Below are 23,174 nucleotides of genomic sequence, written 5' to 3'. Positions count from 1 at the left end.
AACCGTGCCAGCTCCTGTTATGTGTAACGATAAGAAGGGGAATCTGATTACCGAAAGATCGGAGGTGGCTATGCGTTGGAAACAACATTTCGATGCATTGTTGAATGGTGGACAAGATGGAGCGGTCAACAGAAACAAGATAACGATTCAGGATGATGGGCAAGCTGTGGATCCACCAACTTTGGACGAGATTAGGAAAGCAGCGAAAGAGCTGCAAAACGGCAAAGCAGCTGGAAAGAACGGCATCCTCGCTGAACTTTTGAAAGTCGGGAATTTTGTGCAATCCATCAGGTCACACTACAGGTATGGACTGAGGAGGAATTACCTACGGACTGGTTGGAAAGTCTGATAAGCCCTATTTATTTACAAAAAGGGCCATCGACTCGAATGCAGCAATTTGTCGAGGCATTACTCTCCTCAATTCTGCATACAAAATTCTCTCCCGTATCCTGTTTCTTGCGACCTTCACCCTTTTGTTAATTCTATCTAGAATTGAAGGAATACCACATTGAAGTATTAAGGCGAACAGTGAAGAGGAGGGTATCCTGGTGAAATCTCAATTCAAATCTAAAATCTAAAAATCTAAAATAAATAATCGTAATGTTTTTATAATTGATCAGTTAAGTAAATGAAACTAAATGAGTTTTCAAAACTTTATTTTATCTTTTTTTGGTGCAAACTAAATAACATATTGTGAATGGAATCAAAAATAATGGAAAATAATTAAATATTTTACCGTTTAGTTATAAGTTCCAATGTCAAATTAAATTTTTTTAAAAAGAAAACTTTCCAATTAAATTTTTGAATTAAATTAAGTTCGAAAACAGACACTGATGAAGTCTGCAAGTCATAAGCTAAATATGTATCTGTCAAGAATAAATATACATATGTAGTAGAATTTAACTGGAAAGTTTTCTTTTTTGTTTAACTTCAAGTTTTGTTTTCTACTAAGACGCTCCAAAAACTTCAGTAAATTTTTTAATTAGAAACAAAATTTCATACTGTTTCAACGATAATAATTGGAGAATACATTTAAAAAATCTTTTTGCACATCTCAAAACTATTATGAGTCAGCCAAATTGTAACAAATCTACTGGTCAAATGTAGCAAATAAAGGTTCTATTCTTTTCGACAATAAGATTGACCGGCGGCAGATAAAAACGGCTTTGATGGGTTAAATTATAATGGCTAGTTATCAAAATTCAGCAGGAAATTAGGTTCTTGATTCTGTTTCAGTAAACCATAAAGGCTAAGTTTTCTATTAAAACATTTTTAATAAGAAGTCAAATTGATTAAGTGACCAAAAGCAATATTATAACGTGGCCCGGTGAAATTCCTTTGCTCAGAAAACCTCACCTGTCTATGGGGTTTTAAAGCGTTTCGTACTTAAAGTACTGCTTCGGATCCTGCACCGTATCGGTGCAGTTGGCCTGCGGGATCGTAAACATATAGCTCAGATCGATATCGTACCGGGGCAGCTTCTCGCGCAGGAAGTTAATGACGTTGGTCGTTAGGGTCGGCTCTCGGGACAGCATTAGCGCCGACAGGTACTTCTGGGTTTTGGTCTTCTCGGCACAGTGCATGATTAGGCCCCATGAGCGGTAGTCGGTGTCAATGACGTAGGTGTTGTACACTTCCTCATCTGCGGTGGTGGCAGTAGGCGGTGAAAATAAGGGAGTGAAAAAAATGACAACAGAAACGTTTACTTACAGGTCCATTCGGCGTGAATCCAGTGGGCCGGCGCGGAATAGTTCGGAATAACCCAGGTGATATTTCCTCGCTGGAAGTTTCTCAACGGATCATCGGAGAAATAGTAGGTAAAGTTCATGGTTACGAATCCGTCGGCGGTGGAGAACGAACTCTGCATGCAGGAGTATTCCGGTAGGGTTTCCGAAGAGGCAAAGTACTGGATCACGTACCAGTAGCCCATCATTGCCGTCAGATCGAAGTTCCGCATCGCTCGTACCTAGAAAGTTGGGTTTGAAATTGGAAGCGTTTCGCGGGAACCGGTTGCGATTATACTCACTCTGGGGCACTTTTCATTTCGGTTACGTCTTCTATTGCCCGATTGGGTACTGCACTGGTGCACCAGTATGAGCAGGATCAGCATGCACCTCAGATAGTGGCGACATCTGATCATCATTATCAATTCTCGTTAGTTCAGGTTGGGCCTGACGGGTAAAGCACTGAATAAAAGAGGAAAACATAAGGTGACAACAGCACGAACGAAGAACATGCTTTAGAAGGGAAGCAGCCGGTGCTGCGGGAGACGGGAAGTGGACAACGACGTGCACACCCTTCCTGCACTGACGGTTGTTACTATTATTTATAATGTGTCAAAACTTTCACCGTCAAGGATGATACGGCGGAGAGAGGGATCGCGGCTGGCGCGGAGCAAAGGAACGCAAGCAAAAGCCGCCGCTCGTTGGACACCGCCGCGTCACGAGATGGCTATACGATCGGGGAGGCCCAAGTGTTGTATATCCGTGGAATGGTTTTTCGGCGCAGCCGAACCTTCTTCCAGCACTGCGCAGCAGCGGAAGGTTTCTCTTTTTTCGGCTTGGGACCTTCGGGCGGTTTCGCAAAACGGCACATTGTTTGATACGTACCTACATGGTCGATGGGACATGGTCTCTTGGAGGTTTGGGGGAAATTTTCAACCCAAAACGTGTTGATTCTTTTGTCATGCTTGTTTTTTTGCCATCCAGCAGCGTAATACTAGTTAGCATTTTTCTTATCTTCCGGGGGCTTTCGTTGATGACTGCATGGCGCTCTGCGCATGATATTCTTCAAAGATCATTCCCGGATGGTCAGCTCACATTTCAGTTAAAAATATTTGAAATATTGCAGTGAGAAGCATACTTACCAAATGACCAATAAATTGTTATTTAATTTAAATGCCGAAATTGCGTTGCTAATTGAACTTTAAAAGAATTCACTCGTCACTGGCACGATATTAACTACTCACTGCTTGCAGTTTGATTTTCGTTTTCGTTCTCAGAACGATTACGAAAAAGATGGGTAAGGTTCGATAAGAACTATGCAGTACATTTCTTGTGACTAGGAGAAAACTAACACAGAAACAAAGCCTGTGGGCGTAGAGATATTTATGTTTATGCTATGATTTCATTTCGCATAGCAGCGCACAGGTTTATGGAAATAAGGAGAGAAGGAATAGGATTATTTGGCTTTTTGTACCGAACGACCATAAAACAATCAATCAGAATTGGTCGTAAAATGGGATTACTTTCTGCACTTGAGTAAACAATCGGCGTCAAATTTTATTTTGTCTATAACATTCAAAACTTCCGTCCGTTGGCACTGGCGGGCACTGACGTGCCCCTTCTTCTTCATACAATTTAATTTAATTTAATTTAAAATAATTTCGGTAACTCAGAAGTCCGCAGTTTATAATTTAATCGGCCACTATTTTTGCGATAAGTAAATGAATTGCTTGAAAATAGTTGAACCCGCAGATTAGGTTTAAAACTCCAGACATTCGGGTGCAATTGAATTTAAAATCAAAGTTGAAATTGAACTAGAAACTAGACTTGAAACTGGACTATAAATTAGAGTTTAAATTGGCTTGAAGTCAGACTTGACATAGGACACTGAATTAGATTTGAATTTGAACTTGTTTGGGCTTAGAGCCCATGTACTTCATACTGAACTGGAAGATAGACTTGGAGTTGGATTTCAAATCTGACTTAAATTTGGAGTACTTTGGACAGGAAGTTTTACTTGGAATTAGACATTAAATCGAACTTAAAACAGCGTTAGAAGTTTTTATTTAACATTGGAATGGAATTACACTCAAAATTGGATTTGAATTGTCAATTTCGAACATGAACAAAAACTGATCATATGACACCTTGAATCACACTAAAACTTTTAAAATAGATTCAAATAAGCCAAATTGAGTACCAAGAACTACAATGGCCAATTCCGAACATGTCTTTATTATCAAAAATATACCACATTGTGTTATTGACTTCCCAGGGGTTCCCGGAGTTCCCCAAATATGTCCAGATATGACCAAACCTGACCCTAGATAGCAGATTTGGCTTCCATTGAAATCTAGTGTGACTTAAGGTATCGCACGATAAGCTTTTGTTTATGTACGTAATTGGCCACTTGTCTGGGTGTTCCCGGAAGTCCCCGGAACTTGTCCAGATAGAACCAACGTGGTGCTAGGTAGTTGATCTGACTGTCAATGATCTAGTTTTTAAATTCTGGCGTAATTTGAGGTGTCGCATGGTAAGTATTTGCTCATGTTCGATAATGGCTATTTTCCACAGCGATAACTTAATCCGTAACATTTCCCAATAGAGCGTAAAACTCCTAAAATGGTCGGCAATGGGCATTTGTTGCATAAAAAATCAATACCGGCTGTGATTTACGTTCATTTTGGAAGTGTCATTGAAGATTTAAAACTTCAAAAGGGCGTAACTCAAAAATTCGTCGATCGATTTTTTTATAATTTGGCTCAGATGTGTAGGATGGCAATACAAACCAACTGGTATTTTCCGTTTAAATGGCCTATTTTATTTTTTAATAACGGTATTTTGAACTCCGTGTAACCACTACACCGAGACTGACCCTGCTGGCCAACTTGTCCGAGCCCATTTTAATAAGTTCCGCTCCAATATCATCCTTTCTTTGTTCCATCCGCTGCTTTGTTGTTCTTCAGACGTTGGCTGACTTCTTAAACTTCCCTCATCGTTGGGTGTGGCACATCTTCGTTGCTTGCACATCAATGGTGCTATACACACAAATTGCCATTAAAATAATATCTGCAACGTCAAACTAGAAACACTGTAGAAACGATTTCGTTCGAAACTCAAATTCCATCGGAATTGGTTTGCTAGATCACAAATTTTACGACCAACAGGGAAATTATCTTTAATGCAAATGATAAAAATTTTGCACACAGGAAGAAACATTGAAACGAACTATGTATCACTATGTATCATGCAGTATTGAAACTTGAAGTTAATTTTTCCTCTGTTCACATTTGATGGACCGAAAATCAAAGCCTCGGGTACGGGTTAAGACTGACCATTCTTTATCGACAGATTTCGCAGTTGGCTATTAGAGTACAGAACAATGACGGGGCGAATGCAACGATCCTACTACTGACTCCAGAAGCACCTCCCAGCCAAAATTCAAACATATGACGACTGGCTTGTTCGACCAGCATCATACATAGCTCGAACCTAATTGGCATTGGCGTAGCTAAAAAAATTTCCTGGAGGGGGCCCAGGGGGTGTCTTCCAAAAAAAATTTTTATTATGTATGAAAACATCAATAGTAACTGCACAAAGGCTGGTAAACGGCTTGGTAATGCGTAGCATCGGTGCCTTGTGCACTGAGCCCCTCTTACCTAGCAACTCCTACCCCTACCTCCTCGTGGTACCAGCCGGGATACGAGCAACCTCGGTGGAGTTCGGGTAACCAACCCCGGTGGAAACCAAGGTCGTATGCTGACAGGGGAGGAGGGCTCCTTCGAGCTACGTTGGCCCTCCGGCAATACTGTGGGGTTGGTTGCGGGCTTTGCAAGCCTGAACCACTAAAAAAACCAAAGCAATGGACTCCGTAAGTAATAATAACTCTAATCGGAACAATCGGCAAAGACCCAGGCGACGAAAACGGACTAACGATTGGAAATTAGGAACATGGAACTGTCGGTCTCTAAATTTCCTCGGAAGTACCCACGTGCTTTCTAAAGAAGTGAAGAGCCGCAAGTTCGACATCGTAGCTCTGCAGGAGGTATGCTGGAAAGGAACGATGGTACGTACGTATAGAGATGGTCATACCATCTACCAGAGCTGCGGCAATACACACGAGCTGGGCACAGCTTTTATAGTGATGGGCGAGATGCAGAAGCGGGTGATCGGGTGGTGGTCTAAGACATGATGTCAAAATTGTCATCGGGGACTGTAATGCTCAGGTTGGTCCGGAGGAGGAATTCAAACAGGTGATTGGACGGTTTAGCGCTCACCAGCAAACGAACGAAAACGGCCTAAGACTTGTCGACTTCGCCGCTTCCAAGAACATGGCCATACGTAGTACCTTCTTCCAGCATAACCTCTACCATCAGTACACCTGGAGATCACCCAACCAAACAGAATCACAAATTGATCACGTTCTGATAGATGGTCGGCACTTTTCAGACATTATCGACGTCAGAACCTATCCGGGCGCTAACATTGATTCGGACCACTACCTAGTGATGGTAAGGATACGTCAAAAACTATCTGTTGTGAACAACATACGATACCGGCGCCCGCCACGGTATAATCTAGCGCGACTGAAGCAACCGGAGGTCGGCGAAAACTACGCGTTATCTCTCGAAACCGCGCTGCCGGAAGAGGGTGAGCTGGATGAAACCCCTCTTGAGGACTGTTGGAATGCTGTGAAAACAGCCATTAACAGCGTAGCGGAGAACGTCCTAGGCAGTGTTGCACCGAATCGACGTAACGAATGGTTTGACGAGGAATGCCAGCAGATATTGGCTGAGAAGAACGCAGCGCGGGTACAAATGCTGCGTAGAGCCACCCGTCAGAATGTGGAGCGATACAAACAGAAGCGGAGGCAGCAAACCCGACTCGTCAAGGAGAAGAAGCGCCACCAAGAGGAGAAGGAGTGCGAAGAACTTGAACAGCTGTACCGCTTTCACGACACATGGAAGTTCTATCAGAGACTCAACGGATCTCGCAAAGGCTTCGTGCCGCGGGCCGAAATGTGCAGAGATAAAAATGGAGGTATCTTGACTGACGACCGTGCGGTGATCGAAAGGTGGAAGCAGCACTACGATGAACATCTGAATGGCGTGCAGGCGGAAGACCATGATAGCGGAGGAAATGACCACATTGGTGCAGCAAGCGACGGAGATGTGCCACCCCCATCGACAAGGGAAGTAAAAGAAGCCATCCAGCGGCTGAAGAACAACAAAGCAGCAGGAGAGGATGGCATTGGAGCGGAACTTATTAAAATGGACCCGGACAAGTTGGTCGGCTGTCTGCATCAACTGATTGTCAAGATCTGGGATACGGAACGACTGCCGGAGGAGCGGAAAGACGGGGTTATCTGCCCTATCTACAAGAAAGGTGATAAGCTGGATTGTGAGAACTACCGAGCCATCACTATCCTGAATGCCGCCTACAAAGTACTGTCCCAATTCCTCTTTCATCGACTATCGCCAATAGCCAATAGATTTGTGGGAAGTTACCAGGCCAGCTTCATGGAGGGTCGGTCTACAACAGACCAAATCTTCACCCTGCGGCAGATCCTCCAGAAGTGCCGCGAATTCCGAGTCCTCACCTGTTCATCGATTTCAAAGCCGCATATGATAGCGTAAACCGACAAGAGCTATGGAAAATTTTGGACGAAAACGGCTTTCCGGGTAAGCTTACTAGACTTATCATGGCTACGATGGATGGGATCCAGTGCTGTGTGAGAATCTCGGATGGATTGTCGGACCCATTCGAATCTCGCAGGAGACTTCGACAAGGAGATGGTCTTTCCTGCCTGCTATTCAACATTGCGCTTGAAGGTGTTATAAGGCGAGCGGCGATCGAAATGCGGGGCACGATTTTCAATAAATCCAGTCAATTTATCTGCTTTGCTGACGACGTGGATGCTGTCGGCAGAACATTTGAGGCGGTGGAAGATCAGTACACCAGACTGAAACGCGAAGCAGAGAAGATTGGATTGCAGATAAATACGTCTAAAACGAAGTATATGCTGGCGGGCGGGACCGAGCGCGACAGGGCTCGCTTGGGCAGCACCGTGGTAATCGACGGGGATGAGTTCGAGGTAGTCGACGAGTTCGTATACCTTGGCTCGCTGGCAACAGAGGACAACAATACCAGCCGTGAGATTAAAAGACGTATTATCAGCGGAAGTCGGGCCTACTACGGACTCCACAAACACTTGCGGTCGAACAATCTGAGCCCCCGTACAAAGTGCACACTGTACAAAACGCTAATTAGACCGATTGTCCTCTACGGGCACGAAACGTGGACATTGCTAGAAGAGGACCTACGAGCACTCGGAGTTTTCGAACGGCGGGTGCTAAGAACCATCTTTGGCGGAGTGCAAGAGAACGGTGTATGGAGGCGAAGAATGAACCACGAGGTCGCGCGTTTCTACGGCGAACCAAGTATTCAGAAAGTGGTTCAAGCTGGACGGATACGTTGGGCAGGACATGTTGCTAGAATGCCGGACAACTATCCTGCAAAAATGGTCTTCGCATCAAATCCGGTAGGAACAAGACGAAGAGGGGCACAGCGAGCGAGGTGGCAAGACCAGGTGGAGCGAGATCTGGCGAGCACTGGGTGCCCGCGGAACTGGAGATCAGTTGCCATGGACCGAAACAGATGGAGAAATTATACTGCGCAGGCCTTGTCATAAGACGTTAGGCCAATTAATTCAGTAAGTAAGTAACTGCACAAATACAATGTTCTCAGGATAAATATTTCACTTATTTTATTAACTTTTGCGAGTCGTCCTGTACGATGTAAAGAGTAATAAGAATGGTCCAGTGAAAAACCCTCAAATGCAAAACTTTTCAGTTTGCAGTTTTACGAGAAGGTGAACTAAACTTGTAAGGGCTACAGACCGAAGCCTGACATGTGTAGGGACGACGGACGAGGAAGGGAATCTAATCATAAACGAGCGCGAGGTGGCCGACAGAGGGAAGCGGTTCTTCGATAAACACCTGATTGACGAAATTGCAGTAGAAGGTGGAACGGATATTAAGTAATGTTCCAGCACTTGATCTCCAAGAAGTCAAACGAAAAATCGGGTTACTGAAGACCAACAAAGCCGGTAAGAATAGCCTACCGCTAGATCTTTAAAAACATGCCCGAAAAATGCTGGCAATGGCTGTACGCTGGGTTATTACCAAGATTTGGAAGAAGAAGCTACCAGAGGAATGGATGGAACGAGTGGTTTATCCTATCAACACAAAAATTGATAAACGGCTGGTAAACGCCGCCTACAACATACTCTCGCAGATCCTGTTACGGCGGCAGTCACCGATAGTACCGATAGTGATAGACAGATCTTGCAGAAATATCAGGAGTACAACATGCCCATTCATCATATCTTTATTTATTTCAAAGCAGAATACGATACAGTCCATCGATACCAGCTACGGCAGATAAAGTACGTATAAGGTTTTCCGGATTAACTTACGCAACTGATCAGAGCTTCGTTGAATCGAGTAATGTGTTTTGAGCGCATCTCGGGGAAACCGTCGAGTCCGTTCGAGACACGACGAGGGTTGACACAAAGTGACGGCTTATCCTGCATGCTGTTCAACATCGCCCTTAAGAGGGTGATCAGACGAGCGAGCATCGAAACCAATGTTAGGGTAGACAACCTTTCGCTACTTGATGTGCTAGCATTTGCGAATGCTACCTATATGCGTAGTAACGATCTCATATACCTTTGCATACATTACATTGTATCACTTTGTTTACTCTGAAAGTTATTTTCGAACAATAAACCACGTTTCTTAAATTCGCTGTTTATTTTCTGTACGAGTGCATTTCACTATCCTAGACCCGTTTTAACCAAAAGCATAATTTTCTCTAATTCCTAGGCTTTGCAGATGACCAAGATTTATATCATAGCCAAGAGCTTTGGAACGGCAGGGCAGAGGCAATCTACGTCAGACTGAAAACAGGGTCTAGGAGGATTGGGCTAAAAATAAATGCGTCGAAGATCAAATACATGAGAAAAAGAGCGTGCTTCCCACGGACTGCTTGGAGAGATTCCCTTCGTACATTTGGCGAAAGTCAGTAGGTTGCGGTGGGCCGGACACATCGTAAGCATGCCGGACGACAGTGCGACAGTTCTCTCCGCAGCACCGGCACCAGTAACAGGAGGAGTCAACATGCAAGATGACTCGACCAGGTCATTAATGTTTTGTAACTTCTGAGACGACTGGGAAATTGGCGACGAGTGGGCCAAAATCAAGTTGAATGGAGACGACTGCTTGAACCAGCATGAGACACCTCAGCTCTAAGCTACTGACAACGAGAACAACTACGTGTTTACAAAAATACATCTACACAGTGGGAACATACACGCCAAATTTTCTTCCGGTTTTGAAGTTTCAGTGGGGAAAATTTGTAGAGGGGGCCTGCAGAATTCTGAAGGGGGCCTGGTCCTCTAGGCACCCCCCCTAGATACGCCAATGCTAATTGGGTGGGCTATTCGATTAGCTGAGTTGAGGTTATATTTTATTTAGCTTCCTAAAAACCACGAAAATCAGCTCTGGTGATAGCTTGGCACTAGTTGACGACTGGTGGCGATACTGAACTATTTTTCCCAGAAAATGAGTTTGCTTAAGGTGAAGAAAACTCAGAGACAGTGACATTATAAACGACTTTTTATGGACAGAAAATATAATCGTGTAATTAGATGTATTGTTGATCGCAGTTGGGGTCGTTGAGCTGCTGCAGTTTGGCTGTCGTAAAAGATCACTATAAAAATTAATCATTCTGTACTTTATTGCGTTTTTAAAATGAAATTTCCCCTAATAGAAAATAAATACACAAGTTTTGAATAAAGTGGCTTTGGTATAAAACAAAATACAGCAAAGTAAGTTTGGTTGCATGCAACCCACCTGCTCGATTTCTCTGCAAGAACCAATCACCAAAGGTCAACGAAAAAGGAAAGTTTGATGAATTTCTCCGTAAATTATTTGCTATTTTCTCACAATAAAATAATAAACACCTGCTCGTCTGCCGTCCCGCGCCTTCCCCACTGGTCCACCGCGTTCGCCAGCAGACAGACGGCCAATTTTAGCAACGTCTCACGCATTCGGCAAATAACGACATGCAAATAAGTCAATGCTGACAAATTGCTTATCTCGGGCCGGTCGACTCCGACGAGCATCATCGGATAGTGTGCGCCGGTCCATCGGCACCGTCCGTCCGTGATACGACGACAGTTGCCATCACAGCCAGCAGCCGTGGCCGGCAGCTACTTAGCTTTGCTAATGTTGCTGTTTTACGTGCAGGCGTCCGACGATGCCCCATGCCAGGGGTGTGGCACGGCAAGGGGGAACTTGATTTGCTTACACATGTGCGCAACACAACGACGACGGCGCAGCGGCGTGGTGACGCGGTAAGAGTGCAATGTCATTCATCAATTGCACACCGAGCTTCACCGAGGATTGCGGAACATGCAACCGCGGGATCGAACGTTGACCACTGTTCACCTCTCGCGTTTACCTCACCGCACCACACACACCGTTGTACGGGCCGGGCCGGGCCGAGCCGAGCCGGGAGTCCACACACGGTACTTAGCGCTGGCTGTAAAGTGATCGGCGGTCACTTTCGCAAATTATGCACCAAGAAGAACAGGACTGGCCTGTTGCGGCACGAATTAATGGATTTGACATACCGCAGCCAGCGAGCGAGTCACTCGGCGGTGGGTCGAGCGGGAGGAAGCAATGCGATGTATCCATTAGCATAGTATTCGGTTCGCTGCCGCTGCTGCTGGTGCCGCTGGCTGCCGGCATGGGTGGTGGCAGTTTGATCAAGGTCGTTTTGGTGTATGGCGGCTTCCAGTCTCGCAACGTTATTTAAACTGTCCGAGAGCAAACTCTCCAATATGCGAGGTGTACGCTGTTTTATTCTTCTGTGGGTACTTATTTGTTGAGCAAATTTCCTGTAATAAAATAGAGACCTGTTGCTGGACCAGCCAGCACTGGCGTGTCCAGACTTAGGCAAAAGGTGGGACACCCGACCTTTGAGAAGAATGTTTTGGCCTGGCAAAACGGCGTCACAAAAATACCGGCCGATTAGTTCGAAAGCTCTCGGACTGTCGGGTGCAATTGGATTTAAAATCAAGGTTGAAATTGGACTAGATTGGACCCAAAAGCCATTTTATAGTTTTTATCTGAAATTGAATATGTCATTAAATTAGTTTTGAATTAGGACATGGACACGAAATTAGACATGAACTTGAAATTGATAGTCCTCAACTCTTTCTCACAGTTTATTCCTTTCGTTCTTCCTTTTCCAGTTCCGGTTTTTCACTTTTCGTTCGACTTCTCTTTTCTGCACAAGTTTCTTGGTTCTGATTCTAACTCTAATTTCTTCTTTTTCCTTTCATTTTTCCTCTTTTTTCTGTCCCATATTCTCTATTTTATTGTTCTGTTTCTTCGATTACTGATTTTCAATCCTGTTTTTCCGCTTGTTTCTCACTCACTTTTTTATAAATTTTTTTCACGTTTTCGGTCTTTTCTCTTCCCTTTTTCTGTTTTTCGGTATCAGTTTTCTGACTGTTTTTATCTCGTTTCCTTTTCGTTTTGCGTCTTCCTCTGTTCCGTTTTCCCACTTTTCTGTCACATCGATTCTGGTTTTGGCTCCCTTTTTCTCTGTGCTTTCCGGTTTCCCTTTTTTACCCATTTCTTTGGACTATTTTCTTGTCTTCTTCTTTTTTTGTCCCATTTTACCATTTACCATTATTATTTTGTCCCATGCTTCTCCTTTTATATCCTGTTTGACATCTTTATCGGTTCCCTACTTTCTCGCTATTTTATTTTCTCCTTTTGGGGTCTTATTTCCCTATTTTTCCCAGTTTACTCACCTTTTCTGTCACGTTTTTTTTCTGTCCCGCCCTCCCTCTATTTGTCTCGTTTTTTCTCCTTTTCTCTATCTCTTGTTTTTCTTTTTTTTCCTGCTGTTTCCTGCTTCTCTTCCTTTTCTGTCCCATTTTCCATATATTTTCTTCCGTTTTTCTTCATTTTCTGGTCCGTTTTTCCTCTTTTGTTGTTTCATTTTTGGTTTTCGGTGCACCTTTTCTACTATTTATTTTTCTCTGTTCCATTCTTCCTCTGCTTTTTCAGTGTTTCTTTTTCGTTTCCCATTTACAGCAGTACAGTGTCTTCAGGGCATACACGTCGTGGAATTCACGGGCAATACGACGGATAAATCCGAGCACGGCGAATGCTTTGGAGGTTGTCGCAGTGATGTGCTCGTTAAAACAAAGCTTGCCGTTCATTGTTTTACTCCCAAGTCGTTTATCGACGTAACACGATCCAGGCTGAGACCGTTTACTTCGTAGTCATTGTTCAGATGTGTTCGCGCTTTCGTAAAACTTATTACGTTGCACTTCGTCCCGTTCATTTCCATGCCATTTAAGACACACCAACTGGCTACATTGTCAAAATCTTGCTGCAAAGCAGCGCAGTCGATCAGCGAGAGCTGATGGTCCGGTATATTTTCAAGTCGACAGCGTACATGAGATGCTGAGAGTTAAGTCGGTAGCTTAATTAAGGGGCCAAGATGACTACCTTGCGGCACACCAGATGGAGTTGAAAAACTGCCTGACTCGACCGATTCTAGTTGCACGATAGCATATCTGTCCGAAAGGTATGATTGCAACCATGAGATGAGCCAGTGAGGAAAAGCAACCTTTCCAACATTTTCAGTGTTAATTCGTGGGGCACCTTATCAAAGGCTTTAGCAAAATCCACGTTAATACTGTCTACTTGGTGGTCCACTTATTAAGGGTTTAGCACAAGGGTAAGTCGCTGAGAATATTCCGTTCACCTCTCATTCATAGACATTTTGTTCAGTCTGTACCTTACTGTGCCGCTGAGGTGCTGATCGTGTGAAGCCTGTCAAACTCACCTGCGCCCAGCCAGACTGTTTTGATCGTTTTGACATTAACAAACAATGGCAGGGCTGTCAATTTCTAACATTTCAAAATTTAAATGTGGAAGGGGTCAAAGGGGTTGGGCCACAGTTGCCATGAACTGTGAAATGAATGTGCCGCAATAGGGGTTTTCCGTCAAAAAAATTTTTTTTACTAAATGTTCGGTTTTGATTCTTAAAAATGATACCCATATAAAACTTTCTTTATTAAAGCCTACTGTAAAAATGAAAAACTAAAATACGTATATTTCAAACCGTCACTTCTCGGATGTAATACATGCCTTTTTGTACCAGTGTCCTCTATTTTCACCACATCGAAACCATTTGTGCCACTCTTTAGTACTCTTGTGGCAAGCAACACACGAAACGAAAAAGAAGGTAACCGTTAGCTTTTCATTCGTTTTGTCCTTCGTTTTTGGACTGGCAACCCTATCCCTACTCAATGTGTTTGACAGTAGCCAACAGAGCCAACATCTACTGCCGGCGTGGGTATTATTTGCAAAAATCTGGCTAAGATTTGAAAATAGTACCCATCTGCCAGCATACCGGCTTTGCAGAGTGAAAGGAACAGAACAAATAGCGGTGTCATGCTGTTTCATTTACGCAAATGGTTAGATGTTGACTCTAAAAACATGGCTGCCTAGCAGGACCGGCGTGTCAAAAACTGTTGTGCAATGCTGCCAGAAAATATGAAAATTTTGATAAACAGTGCAGCCGAAACGAATTTTTTAAAACTCAACATTCGTGATTTGGTGCAAAGAAACTCAACATTCTTGTCACTCGTATTGGGAGTACTTTCGAGAAAAAATAAGAAAAGGAGGGGTATGATCTGACGGAGAACCTCTATTGTAATCAATGAGGTAAGCTGTTCTCTAAATTGAGCCTGCAACAATGTTCTAAGCAACTTACCCTTGGTTTAGCAGCAGAATACAATTTCTCGTCGATCAGAAGTTCGAGCGTTTTTGCCCTTTTCTTCATTTGGGTCAATTCTTAGAAGTTTTTCCGATCGGTTGGTGTAAGAATATTGAAAATCGATCGAAAAACCGCTAAGCAATTAGCACTCAAAGCCTTTCAATTTTCGTGACGCTCGCATTTTTCGATTTTTTGGAATGACACCCTATCTCAAAACTTGCCGTAAGACGTAGTCCTACGTCAAAAAAACTGACTCACATGCAGCGCTTGTGTGAGCCTTTTATCATCTAACTGGCACGATAGAAAAATAATCAATATAGGACACTTTCTGGGCGGGATGCTTAGTCATCCGGGACCAAGTCATCTGAATCCAGGACAGTTCCGCAACATTTTGTATGTAAAACTGCTATTGAAATCCAAAAATTCAAAAATGCTAGAAGCTTAAATACTTCTACTGTCATAGTCATAGAGGTAACCGTTGATCGTTAAAATTGCGTATTTTGCATTTTATTATGAACAGTATTTAATGGACACCAGAAATCAATGCGGCCCGCGGTTGTGTTAAAAAGATTTAATTTGATTTGGTTCGCCTCCGCATGTTGCCCCTTAGCGCATAGCGTATCCAGCTTTTTACGCGCTATAATGGCGGACGCTATAAATTGTGTTCGTAATATGTGAACAATCTTTTTGACAACTCTGCATACATCAAAACTGGGCACTCTTTTCCTGTACGGTAGTGTTGCTCTTTTTTTCGTTTACGCAAAAGAAGGAAGGTAATAGTTTTGTTTACATTTCGCACAGTTTTGCTTTCCTTCTTTGACGTAAACGAAAGAAAGAGAACGGTAGTGTTGCAAGAGAAGAATGCCAGATTTGATGTGTGCAGAGTTGTCAAAAAGTTTGTTCGCATATTACGAACACAATTTATAGCGACCACCATTATAGCGCGTAAAAAGCTGGATAGCGAACGACGATGAAATTTTCGTGCTCGAAAGCACAAGAAAAGCCAAGACACAAACCACCACCGAGGCGAAGGTGTAAATTGCTCGAAAACTAACGATTGCCCTTCGGGCGGCCCGTATGCAACTGCTGTGAAATCAAGAAATTAAGTATAAATTGTATTTATTAAATGATAAATCAGACTTTCTTACACAGATAGTTAATTATTTATACAGACTTGATGCTGTGAAGGCCCAGACACAATGCATACGGATTTTACTACGTTGCGGATATTTGACAGAAAACCCATGGAAAAACTGTCAAATTGCCGCAACGTAGTAAAATCCGTATGCATTGTGTTTGGACCTTGACGCTGCTCTGCTCACGGAGAACATACACGCTTTTACCGTGTTCGAGCGGAAGGTGCATCGAACTCGAACGATATTTTGGCGAAGTACAAACTCAAAGCGGAAAATTGCGAAAGCGTACACTGAGAAAACTTTTCGCATAGTTTCTATGTTTTTCACACATAGATTTTTGCCATGTGCCCAGTAAATGAATTTTATGTGCCAAACAGTTACCATTTAAGTGTTTTTAAAATTCATCTTTAAAATTTGCACATACTATTCATATGCATATAATTTTCATGTGTACTTCTGGGCGGATTGTGGCACATAATAATCATAAGGATTTTCATATGGAAATTTTCCATTAGTTATTTGCAGATTATTTTGAGTGATGTATGAAATGAATCAGCAGCTCTACAGGCACGTGGCATTGCTTGGAGAAATTCCCATCGTACATCTGGCAAAAGTCTATATGTCACAGTGGGCCGAACAGGGAGACTGTCTTCTTTTCTGTATATTCGTCGCTTTGTCATCTAGTTACTTTAAAAGACGTTCTTTTAATATCTCTTCGTCGCGTTTACGCCGTTTGTTCTTTTTTTGTCTGTTTTTGGCATTTTTTTATCATTTTTCTGCGGCTTTTTTGTCGTTTTTGTTGTATGGACATTACCACTGCACCCATACAGCTACCGGTTTCTTCATGGTACAGTCCAGGGTTTCTTCAGCTTCGACTCGCCTTGCTGCTTTTCCGAAAGTCGGCACAAGAATGAGGTATCACTCATAATATCTTTTAACGTTACATTTGAATTTAATGTTGTATATATGAAGTGCGACTGCATTTAATTATAAAGTGACCAGATTTTTTTGGGATGAATGCAGGACATATTGAATGGCTTATTTGCTAAATCGGTTCGGAAGTAAAAATGGGATCATTTAAAAATTGGGCACTTCATGTTGGCGATAGCGGCGCTCCCACTGGCCGTGGATGCTGCTTAACCCTCTAACGGGTAAGACCGTCTGTAGACGGCCTTCGCTTTTGGTGCTCCACAGTTGCATACGAAATTTGTTTTGAATTGACAATAAGCAAAATGTGTTCAGAATAGATTTCTTGACATTTTGATATTAATATCACAACATTCTGACTATGCATTCAAAAGTTATCATCTTTCAAAAACAAAAATTCCGAAAAATTTCGAAAATAATGCGCGAATATTCCGTTTTTTACTTTTGGAGAAAAAGGATATCTAGAACAAAGTGATTGACCTTAAAATTTTTGTATGAGTAAATTTCATGCTTTATTTCAATTTTGTATTGTATTTGAATTGAAAAAATATAATATATTTGAATTGAAAAAAAACTGGGTAGAGCGTTAGACATGAAAAACGAAAAAGAGAAATTTGACTTTGTTACCTAGCGCTCCTCCAGATAATTATTTTTGCATGAAAATCAGAATTTAAGGTTCTTTTGAGTGCACTTTTATGATAAAATAGTCATTACCTTGATCGCATCGTTTTTACGATGTTGCCTGTTAGAGGGTTAAAGGTAACGTGGTTTCGAGATATTCATCATGCAGCAGGAGAAATGAAAATAATTGTGTAACTGTGGTCACCTGCAGAATCCATCAGCGTCGGCTCGGGAGCTGGCAGAACTGACAGATTATCCTAAAAGAGGTGTAGTGTACAGGGGGTTACAAGGAAACTCACAGGGCAGTCCGCAAGGCGCAGGCCAGACGTTGGAGTTGAACTCTTGATCGTCAACTGCGGTTGAGGGTCACTCGTAAAGTCAATGCTGATCTCAGCATCACGGATTGTGCTTTGGCGAAAAAAACTGAATACTGACCGCTGTGTTGTATGGCGAATCCATCTCGGAATAGCTACAAGTGTTATAGAGCAAGTGGGGAGCCCAACAGAAGCCTCAAACAATAAACATCGGCTAGAATCCGGTCTCGAGGGCTCTGCGGCCTGGTGACGACGAAACGCGACGCATGTGTCTGGCTCGATGATGAATGAGCTTCAGAGAAGGTCGATTTCATCCAAGCCTAGGGGTTCAATTATTCATGCTCTGGCTGGCGGAAGGGTTTGTAGCAGATTCGAGATTGGTTTTGGGGATGGGTTCGTGATGAAAGGTTATGACTTGGCAAGGGATCTGTTTCATTGGCATCCGTGTGAAAACCAGTATTTTGTGACGGATAAGAATTCGAAGATGCACAGGGATAGGTGCCTAATGAGGGGGATTTTGCCCTTCATTAAGTTCCATGATAGCCTGCCGCAGTTTCAGCATGCATGCTACAATGGACAATGGACTTCAGCTCATCTCTAAAGAGCTTAGTGCACCAAATTGTCTCCGGGTTCGTCCAGTATTGAAATACTGGGGGATAATAGTGCGAAAGCTGAAGATGAAGTGAACACTCACCAGCGACATTGGTCAGATGAGGAGTTCGAGGTGCCGGCTGGATGGGACCGTGACTGGAGAGGGTATACCGGCTGACAGGCTGACGTAGGTTTTTTTATGCAATGTAACATAATTTTTTATGTTTCATGCTTAAAAACTGTTTCGATTAAAAAATTGATCAATGCGGGACACTTTCCGGGACGCTTAGTAATCCGGGACAAGCCATCCAAATCCGGGACAGTCCCGCATAATCCGGGACGTATGGTCAGCCTAATTTAATATCCAAGAATATGTAGAATTCAAAGTTTCAATCCAAACCTTATAATTATATACTAACTCAAAATAGTTCTAAACATCATGAATGACGTCTTATGGAAGTTCGTTCCAGTAGACAACTCTTCTAATGAAAAACGTTTTACCATAGTGACTCGTCCTGCGCCTTGGAAAGACAAATTTCCTCAGTCTCAACCCTCTGAAGTATTGCAGCTTGCTGTATAAATAATCCGGATTGTTAGACTTAAGGAGCTTATGAATGGTTATACATGCCCTCGCTTTAGCAAAGTTATAGAAAGAAAAACCGAACTGACAGTGTTGTTAGAACATATCAATGTGAATACGGTTAGTGATGTCCGTTAATCGTTCGATTAATTTAACTAATCGAATAACTATAAAAATATTCGAATAATTTTTAATCGAATACTGCCAGCACGAGTAGTTGAATTAATCGAATAGTTCAAAGGAAATAATATGAATGCGAATAGTCCCCGAATAATGGCCGCTAATCGTTCATAATCGTTCGATTAATGAAAAAAGTATTCGAATATTTCTAATCGAATACCACTAGTATGAATAGTTGAATTAATCGATTAGTGCAGACAACGCTCGTCGAATAATCGGTAATCGAATAATTGAAAATTTCGGACATCACTAAATACGGTTATTATTGCGATATTTGCCCCTATTTAGACTACCCCGATTTACACGATTATCACAGTCGAATCTCGCACACGATTTCGCTCAAGGAAAAAGAAGGGAAAGAAGAAAAAAGAAGTCCTACTTATAAGTTGATTAAACTAAACGCCACTCTATCAGCAGGTATCAGCATCTTTGGCTCGAGCAGCACACCCAGTAAACCATTTGGTTTGTATATCCCGATTACAACTGAGATATACGAAATCATATCTGAACGAAAAAGTTATATTTCACGCCATATAAGAACATATATGTACCAAAGTGGAGGCGATATACGTGCGAAAAAATTTTGACAACTATTTGTAATTCAATTTTGAGTAGTTTTTATAACACGCAACTAAATACTCCTGATTATATGATTAAGATATAATCAAATATTGCAATCGTCTATAATGCTTTATAATTCACAGTCATGAATTGTATATGAAGACACGCACGACTGCAAAACAACTTATTGTTCACTTCGGTTTGACATACTCTAATCATTATACAATTCCAATGTGAAATTGACATGCAAACGATTTAATGTGAACTTTCTATTACGATTTTGTGTTATCTGGGCGGCGGCCTTAGGCCCCGTACAGAGTAAACGCGACAGCGACGCGACACGACTTCGCTCTCATGTTGCTAAATGCACAGTCTTGCTTCGGGCGAGAAAGGGCTGCGCGTATAACTACGGCAAGAAATGTCGCGTTGCGTCGCATGTCGCTTGCACTCTGGCGGTACCCTTACGCCGGCTTTATATTAGCAATATTTTCCGTTGTGTTTTATTCATATTTTGATAAGTCATAATCTCGGTCATAATGGTTGGTTGGTTGGTTTTTATTTATTAACGGAGACTTTAAATCATAAGATTCATTCGTCTCTGAAGTCATAATGGGACAAATGTGAATGCAAGTGGCGCCGCTGACTAACGAATCGCCAAAACTACCGAAATCGAGCAGTTATTTGAACGTGAACGAGGAACGGCTGTTGCAAAAGTTTACACAGGTTGAGCGCGCTAGCTTGGATGTCAATTCGCCAGTGGTAACACTTCCAACAAATTTTCCAGCAAAACATCGTTTCAATGACACCCCTAAAACTTGGAAAAAACACTAGCATCACCTGGTGCAGTCTTCACGCTACGGAGATCAGGTGACTATAAGGTTAGCAATGATATAAATTCACTTGTATATTATCTGACAACAGCGCCACCACAGGCGAGCGGCGTTCTCGCGCAGCGGCTGTTGTTTGAGTCCCGGCTTAAGTGAATATTTGAAATGATCGTTTTTATTGGCAATGGAATGAGGCTTCAGTGTTACGTCTGTTAGTCTGTACTATACCGTCTGATACTGTGGATGAGGTCCAGGTGGTTCAGATCCAGGTTGGTTACCGTAATTTTCAATTTTAGCCAAGTTTTTTTTTTGCAAACTCTGCAAACTGCCCTTCACAGCCCTAATCATCGCTATTTGATTTTCGAGCTGTCTCCGATTCATATCTTCCAAAAGTTTCTGACCTCCCTGAATTTCAAGCTTCGTGATTGTCAGACGTTTGCGTTACGTTTCGGTTCAGGGATACCAGATGTGCAAACTGGTTGACCATTGCAGACTTTTAGAAGCATTTAAAAAAATAAATTTGGAGATTTTGAATAAAAACCGTAGATTTATTTCAATTTTTCATTTCAGATCTGAAATCTTTTTCGGATTTTTCTATAAAACTTAATTCGATGCAGATTCTAAATGGATTATTAATAAGAGGTGGGAAAATTTTCTTTTAATGCTCGTTGTTTTTTTTCAACCACCGAAATAAGCTGGCACCTCCGGTGCGCTATAGTGTTTGTGTGGCCAGTTTGTTCGCATTTTGCGCGAGCTCTTTGCTTGCGCTTTCGGTTTGACACTGTTGGCAAAAAAGGCGAAACTTGCTGCTGATGTTGCTGGATGTGTGCAACTCTGCTGTCGGTCGCTGTGCTTTGACTGCCTGTCTGTGGTGTGCTGTGATCAGTCACTTTCGGAGTGGTGTGTCGTTTCGTTTCATTCGCGTTTGCGTTTGTCGTCGTGTGTGAAGAAGGAAAAAGTAACTTTCCCGTAAATAGCTGCCATTTCGGGGTGATTTTTGCGTGTTTTTCCGCCGGAAAAGTGTACCTCTCGATCGTTGCACGATCGGAAACTATGGAATACGGTAGTGAAAGTGGATTCCACTGGTGGAACGGTTCAAAAGAGCGTTTGTTGGAGATTTTTTCTTCCTCGCAGCAGCGGAAGCAGTAAGGGTATCGAAAACGGGTTGGTGTGAGGAGGAGGAGGAGGTTCCTCCACCACTAGTGCACACACATCCCACCATCGGCTACTATTTGCTGCTGCAGCTGAGTCGGAGGTGGAATAAGTGCGAGCGAAAAGGCAACAAACCACACGGACCTAAAGAAGAAAAGTGCGTATGCACCATTCATGTATAGTTGCATTGTCAAGCGTGAAGGTGAGAAAGAGATGGGCTTCGCTAGGTTTCAGTGTTAGGATAGGAGAAAGAAGCTGGATATTTGTGGATATTTTGAACCACGCGCGGGGTTCCATCATAGCATTAATTTATGCGGCGCGGGTTGGACTGGCTGGCTGCGGCTGGCTGGGGTGTGCATTGGGCAGTAGTCATCATCGGTCGCCATGAATTTCTGCCATTGACAAAAGTCTGGCAGGGAATCCTTCGCGAAAAATTCCACTGTCAAATCCGTGACGTTCGGAAACGCTTTTGGTTCAGCACGGTCTGCTTGGCTTGGCCAGGCCAGAGAAGGCAACATTGTTTACAAACAATTGCAGTAGGTTTTGTTTTCATGGCCTCTGCCAGTTTTGCCTTGTCTTGCAAGACTAGTGGCGCACGATGTTGCGTTTAAGGAGGTAGATTTTTTTTTATTTGTTCAAATCACACAACTGAGAAGAAGGAGCAGCGAGACAATCAACTACATACTATCGGGACAAAAAGAAGGTATTTTCGTTCGCAGACACACGGTCTTTCCCCACACGACACCCCGGCTGACCGTGCGTCGCTCGTGCTGCTCGAGCCGTTCGTTCGATTCGATCCGTCTTCTGGTGTGCTGGTGTTGGTGTCGCTGTTGGGTTGTAAACATGAAGGTGCACCATTTCCCACAACAGCGTAAACCAGTTTTGGATTAGAATGAGATAAACCTTTTTCTTCTGTGTTGCTGCTCTCGGTATCGGGCCTGGCGACGTTTGTTTCGTGGATTTTTTAAAGGGTTGTGCCAGTTTCTGCGTTATGCTGCCGTTGATTTACCTGTCCTGGTTCTCAAAGAGAAATATAATTGGTGGAAGAAGCTGAACGCTGTGATGTTCATCTAATTTATTTGATTTGATTAGTTTTGCATTGCCTGTATGGGCACAGGAGAGGTTTTTCTACGGATTAGCAATTAACCTGGTGATTTGAGGTTTTTAAATTACGTTAAACTTCGTTTAATAGTTTGCAATATTGAAGAATCCAACAGTGCTTTATGTTGTAGCTATAATTTCGCGGTGAAAATTTGTGATAATGTTGTTTGAAATGATTGGCACTTTCTTTTGGAAGTAAAAAACTGTTTCCGTGAATCACAGTAATTGAATCGGATTGGCATTTGATAATAAATTTGAAGTAAAATGAACTGTTAGTGAAAAATTATGGGTAAATGAAACTATAAATCTCTTTCTCATCACAACGCACTCGGAAGCTAGATTTTATAATAATTTAAACTTATTATATTCCAGAACAATTTTAAAATTAAAATTATAACTGTTAGTAAAAAAAACCATACTAATAACGGAAAAATGTCCAAATGGAACAAAGGACATGGGTTAATCGTCCCGATTGATTCCCTGTTGAAGGAAAAGGAGAACACCAATCGACCAGCGCCGCTGCGCTCGGCTGGTTTGGTTGGGCGTTGGGGCATCACCAGCTTTACCTCAATTCGAAACACTACCTACGG

General features: G+C 42.6%; 2 protein-coding genes across 2 annotated transcripts in view; one reads left to right on the top strand and one right to left on the bottom strand.

Moving 5' to 3' along the window:
- Nucleotides 1-1,127: 1,127 nt before the first annotated feature.
- On the bottom strand, nucleotides 1,128-2,931 carry LOC128745352 (apolipoprotein D). The gene is made up of 4 exons (XM_053842397.1): nucleotides 2,867-2,931; nucleotides 2,027-2,186; nucleotides 1,711-1,966; nucleotides 1,128-1,642 (listed from the first exon to the last, which is right to left on the bottom strand). The coding sequence occupies exons 2-4, from the start codon at nucleotides 2,141-2,143 to the stop codon at nucleotides 1,371-1,373; spliced, it is 645 nt and encodes a 214-aa protein (XP_053698372.1). The 5' UTR covers nucleotides 2,144-2,186; nucleotides 2,867-2,931; the 3' UTR covers nucleotides 1,128-1,370.
- An 18,296-nt stretch (nucleotides 2,932-21,227) lies between these two features.
- The window catches only part of LOC128738730 (protein wings apart-like), a 43,467-nt gene continuing 41,520 nt past the window's right edge, over nucleotides 21,228-23,174 (top strand). The window contains exons 1-2 of the mRNA XM_053834066.1: nucleotides 21,228-21,640; nucleotides 22,957-23,173. Coding sequence (XP_053690041.1) covers nucleotides 23,017-23,173 — 157 coding nt within the window. The 5' untranslated portion in view covers nucleotides 21,228-21,640; nucleotides 22,957-23,016. The remainder of the gene's footprint in view (nucleotides 21,641-22,956; nucleotide 23,174) is intronic.

Source organism: Sabethes cyaneus, chromosome 1 (genome assembly GCF_943734655.1).
Source record: "Sabethes cyaneus chromosome 1, idSabCyanKW18_F2, whole genome shotgun sequence".
Classification (NCBI taxonomy): Eukaryota; Metazoa; Arthropoda; class Insecta; order Diptera; family Culicidae; genus Sabethes; species Sabethes cyaneus.
Note: the sequence above shows the minus strand (reverse complement) of the source record. Positions and strands in the feature narration are given on the sequence as shown.